This window comes from Rhamphochromis sp. 'chilingali' (genome assembly GCF_963969265.1).
Source record: "Rhamphochromis sp. 'chilingali' genome assembly, chromosome: 8".
Lineage (NCBI taxonomy): Eukaryota > Metazoa > Chordata > Actinopteri > Cichliformes > Cichlidae > Rhamphochromis > Rhamphochromis sp. 'chilingali'.
The window spans coordinates 29,579,081-29,589,367 of record NC_137935.1 but is presented as its reverse complement, the minus strand read 5'-3'; the positions used below and the strand labels follow the sequence as shown (position 1 = coordinate 29,589,367).

Below are 10,287 nucleotides of genomic sequence, written 5' to 3'. Positions count from 1 at the left end.
ACACACACACACACACACACACACACACACCATCCCGACAACTTAGGACAGGGAGGGACAGGGCGTGATGATAACCTTATGTTCTTAAAAGTGAGGTGGTTTCTGTAGAATGGGACTTAATCACAATCTAAAATTCATGCTGACAGAAAAGTTACTAGATGTTAATCAGATATTGGATATAAGAAACACATTGCTCCATTTAAGCAGAAGTATCGCGATCACCCAACCTTCAATGGCTGAGCAGCTTTAGCAGTTAAATGAAACATTAAAGTGCTATTGATTTATTGGATTTATCTGTTTCATTTTTCTGTTGTGTCGACATGAAAATAATGCAGAATAAGAGTAGAGGAACTGAAAAAAATCAAGAAGGTAGGCTTTCATTTCAACTTTGATGAATTTTGTCTTTTGCTGTCATGTCGTGCGCTCCCCAGCCTTCTCCACAGTACGCCCACACCTCCTTTATAACACTCCTATGCTATGTGGGCCTGGTTCACTTTAAACGCATCATTTCGATTTCTTTTTTCTTTTTCACAAGGCATGTGTTTTATCAGAGCCCTGACAGCGGATTGGCTGAGTATGCGCCCATTTCATTGCAGCTTGTCAATGCATCTTTCTCAGTCACCACCGGATGGGAGGAGAGGAGGATAGACGCGTTAGAGTAGGCAGGGGAGAAAGAGAGCGAGGAAGAGAAAGCGAGAGGAGGAGGAACGGGTAGATAAGGAATAAAGGTGTAACCCAATCTACTGACACAATCAAGGGAGGGCTTTTTCCCCCCTTATCTTTATTTCTAAATGATTTCATGGGGCTTTGGCGTTTATTCTAAGCAGAGCGAGCAGGGAGCCATTCACTGTTTCTGACGCGTAAGGTTGCCCCTACACGCCTTTGGGCATCACCGCTGATGCAGGATGATAGGATTAATTGTATAGCGTAAATCTGTGACAAAGTATTCTTGCGATCCACAGTGAAGAAAGAGGAGGAGGAGGCAAACTATGATCCGAGGATGATTTCTGCTAAGAAAACTCCGGAGAAGAGTCGTTATCCTATCCACTATCTGGTGTGGCACAACAAACACCGACAACTGGAGAAGGAGCTTGCAAGGAACGAGCAGGTGAGACGGTGAGGGGGGTGGAAAGGCGATCAAACATATTTTTTTCGTTCCATATATAGAGCTATTTTACAGGCGATTATTAGGTATGTCGATCCATAGCTGTAGATAGTGGCGGAGAAGCTGCCATCCACGGACCACCTTATTCAAGAACCTTGCCGGTATTAACGCAGTTAATTGCTATAGGGTGGAGGGTGACACTTGTGGACCGTATCGTGCTCTCGAGTCTGTGATATTTTCTTATTGCCATTCATTTTGTAAACCACAGTGTGTCACAACAGGCTATACATGTCAGGTCTGTGCTGCGCATAGGTACCGGAAATACCCAGCCTCCCTGTAATGTAAATATGTATAGGAAGTTGTGTCAGGAGTTTATTCCTGAAAAAAAGGAAAATCAAAGTGAAACCTCATGGGGTTGAAATGTGTGTGTGTGTGTGTGTGTGTGTGTGTGTGTGTGTGTGTGTGTGTGTGTGTGTGTGTGTGTGTGTGTGTGTGTGTGTGTGTGTGTGTGTGTGTGTTTAAGCAGCTTTATTGTTATCTACTCAAAAGTGTAGGCTCTCCACCTTCCCACCAGCACCTAAACCCTTTGTGAGTGGGTGAGACAATGCAGATACTGTAGCATGTGGGCGAACAGTTGCCAGCGACCACAGTAAATACAGTAATAGAACCATTAAGATACACTATGGTCTCCAAATATGAGACATACAGTAATGGATGGATATTTGTCACAGCGGTAAAAAGGAAGGGACCAGATAACACGATAAGAATAACACGGTGTGTCATGTGAACAGATGCTTGTGAATTCAAACAAATACAGAGGAGAACTGCTTGCATCTTGCTCAAGCCATCATATTTCTACACGTGTGTGCACACATTTACGCACACTTGCCTACGCATGCACACCCTCACCTTCATGTGGTTATAAAATCATAACCTGGGGAGCCATTTCTTTAGACCAAAAATGGTCAGCTGTCAGTTCACCACAGTTCCCTGCATTTACAGTAACAGATTGTGGGAATGACATGTTACATTTAAATCCTCACCATAATAATAACTATTGCAAAACACATGGCACACCTCGCAGTTAAGAGGCTCTAAGAACAGACCTCTCATAGTCAAGTCAGGGCTAGAGGTGACATAGTCACTGCGTTTCATGCATAGAGGAGATGAAAATGAATCATGTGAGCTCTTGAGGCGGAGGAGACAAAAACTTTTCAAACCCTGGCTGCTGGCTGAGGGCTTAATTAAAACTGGAAGGGCACTCACTCTGAGAAAGCGCTCTTCATTCTTAGTCAATGCACTATCTTGCAATTTTAAAGAATCTGCTCCAAAAATGTAACAGGCCGTCAATGCTCCACTTCTTATTATGACGATTATTCAAACTCTACAGAGAAAACATACCTAGCCAAACATGTGCAGTCGAGTAGGTGTTCACTCAAAAACTGGATTAGTTGCTAACCTGGGAGAGTGTCTCATATTTTCAAATGTCAAGATTTATACATTTAAAGCAAAGGTGTGCATCTTCAGTCAGTAGCTACACTTGCAGGGTCTCTTAAACAATGAAAGTGTCAGTGGGCCATTGATTGGTCGGTTTCACACTCAGAAATGCCCTAACAAATATTGGATGGATTGTATTGGATAGACTGCGTTACACGTAAGTGCAGAGCAGTTGTTCATGGTCCCCTGAAGATGAATCTCATTGCATTAAGTATTCCTGCTAACTGGGAAACGCTGGGAAATTTAAGGTGACGCAGTGAGAATCATTACAACAACCCAGTCGCGGGAAGGACTACAAACATTTTATCCATTTCCTGAAAGAGACACATCTGCCTTTCAAGCATCTCACTGTTGTAATGTATAATAATGGAATTTCTAATGGCCAATGTCAAGCAACACAGGTAGATGCTGACCTGCTCGCACCTTTTTATGAAAGTAGCTCGCTAATGATATACCTCTAGCTTGTAATTATTAACTGTCTTTGCATTACTTCTGTACTTTGTGCGTCCCTCCCTCGTGCCTATAATTCGGCAACAGTAGGCAGCTCGTATAGTTTATACCATATATTATTATTGTATTTATTTTGCCACCATCTAAGTGTGTTAATGAAGTATTAAATATTAACACATTACTTTACTGTAGCTAATATTTCACATCACGGTCAGTAAACAGAAACTTCTGGCCAGGTTTGGTTTACACAGGCTCAATAAATTTGCCCTCATAGCTCCATAGTAATTCATTTTTCAGGAACTCTTGTATCCATAAATATTTTATAATGCAAATTTTTATTCCTCTTCTGCTGTGCATTGGAACCTCCTACTTTTTTTCTTTTTTTCTTTTTAAACTAATCCAACCAGATCGTCTGCTACTTGTTTTTACTGCATTAGAGCAAACAAAGTGCTAAATGTGCAAATGAACTTAGTAAATAAGCACAGCTGATCATCTTCCAGTTGCAAGTTATTTTTATTGCACTTTATTTCAGTTACAGTACACTGGGCAATGTCTACCAACTGTCATTATGCACCCTAGGTGTATATGAAATTTAAAACAGTGGTAAGATTACAGTCTGTTTTCTCTCCTTGCTTATATTAGAATATAACTTTAAAGATATTTCCAAGAACATAATGATTTTTTTCCCACATATTCCTTGCATTTTCCCTGCCAGCACCAGGTGTGTTTTCTCAGAGTCTAAAGCTCAACGTGTATGTGGTGACAGGTCGCAAACTACAGCAAAATGTCTCTTCATGTGATTGTATGCTCATGTGGATTATGTTATACAATCCTGCAGACCTTTTCCTCGTTTTATAAACCAATGTCAGCTTTAAGAATTAGCATTATATCCATGAACTCATTTGTGATGCATTACTTGGTATGCTTTATACAATCAACTCCTAGAACCCAGTTGCAGTACTTGTGTTGCCGCCTAAACTAGGACAGCCTGCATGCAGCAAGCTTGGACTCTCAGCTTCTAGCAGTCACAAACCTGTGAAACACTCAAGCGAGCACATTAGTGATGTTGATCTCAGGTGTCAGGAAGTATTCTAGATAGCTGTGGCACTTCCACGGGAGGGGACAAAACAGGACTTTTAAAAATTTTGTCTTTTTTTGTAATAACTGCAGACAGCGATGGAGGTTGAATACTTCAAGTTAACTTTATATTCATTTTTCCCAAACTTCTAAAATCCCTGCCGGAGTAAACTTGAGCCCAAGGTTGCCTAGTCTGTCCGAGACCTACTTGGCCTGCCCTGCTGCTCAAAAGCAGGACACTGTTTGAGATTTATTGGCGTGAACTTTGATTTCCATGCTCAGATATGGAATATTGCTGAAGTGAAAATCAAGGCCACTAACCTACTTTTGCTCACTGGCCTAGTGTGATAGTTTCCAGCTAGGGCAACCAAATGAGAGGAAACACAGAGGAGGAAACATAAGTGTTTGACCAAAAAAACAAAAAAAAAGTGTGAATGTAAAGATATAGGTAGTAGGTTAAATCTTGTATGCACTGCACTTTGGAGAGCAGATCTGCTGAAAACCAATTTTATACAGTAACTTTCTCACACTGTAGTAGCGGGCTCTAGCTGCAGTAAGCCACCAGAAATTGCCGGAATGATTGCGGATTTCAAGATTTGTGTGTGTGACATCAGACAGATAACAAAAAAATAATATACCTTGGTCAAACATGCATGATAAACCCAATGATTCTTAAGAGGCGTGCTAAAGAATATTAGAGGCATAAGCATATTCCCAGTTCTCATAGTGTCATATGAGAGGAATTAAAATGATACGGCCCAGATAACAAAGACAGTATTTTGCAGAACAGTGTAATATCACTGACCTCTGCGTTACACCTCAGTAATCTATGATCAGACTTATCATTTCACCATGTGCATACATCAAATATCCGGCACTGATTCGGTCCACAGTCTTATTTCCTTCCTGTAATGCAGTGACTGGATGGTTTAACATGAAACTCAAGCTGTCTTTTTTTTCTTTCTTTTTTTTCTTAAATGGATTTTTTGCAAGACTTCCACTATTAGAGTGTAGCATGCATGTACAGGTATCGTTTGTGAGAAGATAACAGGTTAGGTAAGATTGGGAATGGTACAATAAATGCCAGCTGACCATGGATAAAACCACCAATAAAAAGAAGGAGATGGAAAATAAGAAGGAAAAACAAGCAGCGGTGGGTTACAAAAGAAAAAAAGAGAGGATGAGAGATCCTGGGGTGAGATTCTTAGCCGCTTTTTTACCACAGCTTTGAGTTAAGGAGTGCACTAACAGCCGGCTGGGTAACGAGAGGCGGAATTGGAAATCAAGGAGGCAAACACTGACAGTCTGAACCGAGGAGCGGAGGCACAAACAAGGTAATGACAGGAGTGAAGACAGAGAGCAGAGAAGTGAAGAGGAGGTGGGGAGGAAATAATGACAGACTTTGACCATGAGCAGACTCTGTTTGGGTTGTGCAGAAGCGCAGCGTAATTGAAAAAGAACAGGGCCATGTAAGGAGTGATGGTCTATCTTAGGACAAAGCCAGGAAATGACAGAAAGATTTCTCTGTTGCTGTTTCTTGTCTTCTCTGCACCTCTTTGCTTCCCCCCCCCCCCCCCCCCCCCCCCCCCCCCTCCTATCAGAGCTGGTTTGATTATGATGCCCTTGGCGAGGTACTAATGTTACATCAGTATTATAAAATCTTATGCCGGAGTGCTAGCTTGAGGGGAATGGAGCCATAAATTAAGGCTCTCGGGTTCATTGGCTTCACTATAGGCCGGAATCTTTATGCTGAGCAGCTGCTATCTGATCGCACCTGACTACGAGCACATACTTCTCTTCCTTCTTCCCAAGTCGCATTTCCCTCAATGTCTAAAGTTGTCTTTATCCTCTTTCCCGAGTGCTTTCCACCCCTCGTTATCTCCCAAGTATCCATCCATCAAACCCACCCTACCCTTTTTTCTTCTGTGTAATAAAAATCCAATTCCAGATTTCAGGGGCCACGTATGCTGGGTTGGGTCATACTTAGAATAGAATAGAATAGAATAGAATTCAACTTTATTGTCATTGCACATGCACAGGTACAGGGCAACGAAATGCAGTTTGCATCCATCCAGAAGTGCTTTAGTGATATAGATATATTACAATATATATTAGCAATAATATAGATATGTGAGTATATTACAGAAATGGGTCTATTATGGTATGTTATAATGTACACGGTATGAAGTATGTTGTGAATATTCTATAACTATAAGTATGTACAGGCTGTAGTGAGTACAAGCTATGTACAGGATATGAACAGGATATAAATATGAAAAACTATACAGAATATGAAATAAATAACTTTACAGAATCTGGGATATACAGCTATACAGAAATGGGAACTATGCAAGTTGTAAACAGTTGTAGGATTAAAGATTATCGAATGTACAGAATGATTATTTACACAGAGCTATACAGTAGTGCAGTTAAGATAAGTGAGGGTGTAGATAGTTTCTACAGAGGCTATATAAAGTGCTAGTGGTTGTGAGTGGTGGTTCAGTCCATGTTATTATTGTGTTTGAGGGTACAGTTGTCCATTGTGGGTGTGTGTATGTTCAGTCCATGAGTTAACGTGGGTCAGATGTCAGGAGGCAGAGTTCAGGAGTCTGACAGCTGTGGGGAAGAAGCTGCTCTGGTACCTGGTGGTCTTAGTCCGGAGGCTCCTGTGGCGCCTCCCAGAGGGCAGGAGGGTGAAGAGTCCATGTGATGGGTGACTGGGGTCTTTGATGATTTTCCCAGCCCTTTTCAGACACCGCTTCCTGTAGATGTCTTTTATGGCAGGAAGTGGTGCTCCGGCGATGCGCTGGGCAGTTTTCACGACCCTCTGCAACGCCTTCCGGTCCGAGGCAGAGCAGTTCCCGTACCAGACTGTTATACAGTTGGTCAGGATGCTCTCGATGGTGCAGCGATAGAAGTTCACCAGGGTGTCTGAGGACAGGTGGTTCTTCCTCAGAGTCCTCAAGAAGAAGAGGCGCTGGTGAGCCTTCTTGACCAGCTTGGAGCAGTTGGTCGTCCAGGTGAGATCCTCGGAGATGTGGACTCCCAGGAACTTGAAGCTGCTCACACGCTCCACAGCCGTCCCCTTAATGTGGATGGGTGGATGTGGGTCAGCATTCCTCCTGTAGTCCACGATGAGCTCCTTGGTCTTCTCGGTGTTAAGCAGCAGGTTGTTTCTGTCGCACCACTCAGCCAGACGATCCACCTCCTCCCTGTAGGCGGCCTCATCGTTGTCACTGATGAGGCCAATCACCGTGGTGTCATCTGCAAACTTAATGATGGTGTTGGAACCATCAGCAGGTCTGCAGTCGTGGGTGAAGAGGGAGTAGAGGAAAGGGCTCATCACACAGCCTTGTGGTACACCGGTGTTCATTGTGATGGTAGATGAGCAGCGGTTATCCAGCCGGACATGTTGGGGGCGGTTGGTCAGGAAGTCCAGTAACCATTTGCAGATGAGGGAACTGATACCCAGGTCTGCTGGTTAGGCTGCTGAAAGCTTTTAACAAATAGAGAGTGCAAAGAGAGTGTATTAGTGATAGACAATAAATACAATAAAACAAACTTTAGTTGTCTTTGTTAGGCAGACATGTAAAAGCAGGGCTTAATAATGCAGTACAGTTCAAAAAGACTTGAACCTCAGGAGGATGTTTTGATGCTTCTCTTGATTACTATTGTGAATCACCTCGAGAAATGGGAAAGCATTCCCTCTTCTGAATAGCTAAACCGCTTTTTTAATTATTTGTTTTATCATCACTCAGTGTCGACATTTTCTGGCTTTCGATAGGAAAACATTTAGGTGGCTCATGAGCCCACATGGGAAGGTGCTAGTTTTCTTTAGATTATTTTAAATACTATACTTTTTATGCGGTTATGTTCCACTTATGTTCTTGACAAGGCCAGTCTGAAATCTGAAAACAATTTGAGGACTTGTAAGAAAAGCAAATTGGAAAATTGGTGATTTGAATTGAATTATCAGGAATTTATGCTGCCAAGCTTCTAATGAAAATAAAACTGGCTGGAGAGCCTCATCAGCCTGCAACCTCCCCCGTTCAGTAATCCATCTGTCTAAGCAGCTACAACTGAGTGGCATCCAGTTTTTTAAGTACACCTATTAAGCTGCTCTTTAAGACAAATGTAGCAGCCAATCACATGGCAACAACTCAAAGCATTGAGATACAGTCAAGACAGCCTGATGAAGTTCAAAGGGAGGATCAGAAAAGAAAGGTGATTTAAGTCACTTTGAATGTTGTATGGTTGTTGATGCCAGACAGGTTGGTCTGAGTGGTTTAGAAACTGCTGATCTGCTGGGATTTTTCCCACACAACCATCTCTGTGGTTTACAGAGAATCCTCCAGTGAGTGTCAGTTCTTTGGGTGGAAATGTTTTATTATTGCCAGATGTCAGAGGAGAATGGTGAGAGTGCTTTGAGCTCATAGGACGGCAACAGTAACTTAAATAACTGCTCGTTATATCCAAGATATCCAGAAGAGCATCTCTGAATGCACATGTGGAGCCTTGAAGCAGATGAGCTACAGCAGCAGAAGGCCACACTGGGTGCTACTCCTGTCAACTAAGAACAGGAAACTGAGGGTACAGTTTCCTCAGGCCTTCCCTGGTCTGATGACTCTCGATTTCTGTTGCAACATTCAGATGGTCAGTATTTGGCGTAAACAACCCAAAATGATGTAATAGTGTGGAGGACATTTTCCTGGCATAATTTGGGCCTGTTAGCACCAACTGAGCACCAACACCACAACACCACAGCCTACCCGAGGACTGTTGCTGACCATATCCATCCCCTTATGACCACACTTTATCATCTCAAACTGGTTTCTTGAACATGACAACGAGTTCATTGTACAGTTACCAGATATCAGTCTAATAGAACACCTTTAGGATGTGGTGGAACAAATCTGCAGCAACTCTGTGTGCACGTTGTTGTATCTATGCCATTAAAATAAGGCAAAGGGGCTCCAGCCCAGTACTAGCAAGGTGTAGTGAAGCACGGTAGGAAAGAGAATATTAAGACTTAAGGCTGCTTTGTCAGTCAAATCCATGTTCCCCTCTGCACCTATACTTACTAGAAAAGCCCCCAGGAGAATTCCTGAAGATGCAATCACAACCTTCAAAGGAAAACTGGATAAAAATGTAACTTTATTTTTAGAGTTTAGACATATTTAGGGTTTTGCACTCTTTGATTATAATTTTTAGGTTAGGTCGAGAATTTAATTCTTCAAACAACCACCTTAAATTTGCTGTTTTCATTATGGAAGAGGTTACCATGGTAACCTGTTTCTCATAATAGTATAGTAAGGATTGTTTAATCATGGTTAGTATGTGGTATTTTCTACAGAGTATCACAAACTGGGGCTAAACTCCCTTCTTTAAGTTTAGCTGCTGTCCCTCAAATAACTGGGCTTCCAAGATATTGTTAGCAATGGTGAAATTAGCTCTTAATTAAGCTAACAGCACACATTACATATTTGAAGAATTACAGTGTCCATACATATTTGTACACTGATGTGGTCCTGTTGGCTTCATCAGGTGATGGCCTCCAGCTCGCCTTGGAACGGTTCGCAGCCTTGTTTGAAGCAGTGGGAATCAGCACCTCCAAATCTGAGGCCATTGTCCTCAGCCGGAAAAGGGTGGAGTGCCCACTCCGGGTCAGGGACGAGACCCTGCCCAAGTGGAGGACTTTAAGTATCTAGGGGTCTTGCTCACGAGTGATGGGAGAAGGGAGCGGGAGATCGACAGACGGATTGGTGCAGCGACTGCAGTGATGCGGATGCTGTACCGGTGTGTTGTGTTGAAGAGAGAGCTGAGTGTAAAAGCAAAGCTCTCAATTTACGTCTACGTCCCTACCCTCACCTATGGCCACGAACTGTGGGTAGTGACCGAAAGAACGAGATCACGAATACAAGCATCGGAAATGGGTTTCCTCTGAAGGGTGGCTGGCCTCTCTCTTAGAGATAGGGTGAGAAGTTCATCCATTGAGGAGGGGCTCAGAGTAGAGCCGCTGCTCCTCCACATCGAAAGGAGACAGTTGAGGTGGTTTGGGGATCTGACAAGGATGCCCCCTGGGCGCCTCCTGGGTGAGGTTTTCCGGGCATGTCCCACCGGGAGGAGGGCCCGGGGCAGACCCAGGACACGCTGGAGAG

General features: G+C 43.0%; 1 protein-coding gene across 3 annotated transcripts in view; it reads left to right on the top strand.

The window, feature by feature from the left end:
* ankrd13b (ankyrin repeat domain 13B) overlaps positions 1–10,287 on the top strand; it is a 47,904-nt gene that overhangs the window by 1,495 nt on the left and 36,122 nt on the right. Inside the window, exons 1-2 of one of the 3 annotated variants that reach the window (XM_080889381.1) lie at positions 258–860; positions 963–1,108. In XM_080889381.1, the coding sequence (XP_080745507.1) occupies positions 1,001–1,108 (108 nt within the window). In that variant the 5' untranslated portion in view covers positions 258–860; positions 963–1,000. Of the gene's footprint in view, positions 1–257; positions 1,109–10,287 lie in introns of those variants that run through there. The other 2 variants (XM_080889382.1, XM_080889383.1) reach the window with 2 other exon arrangements.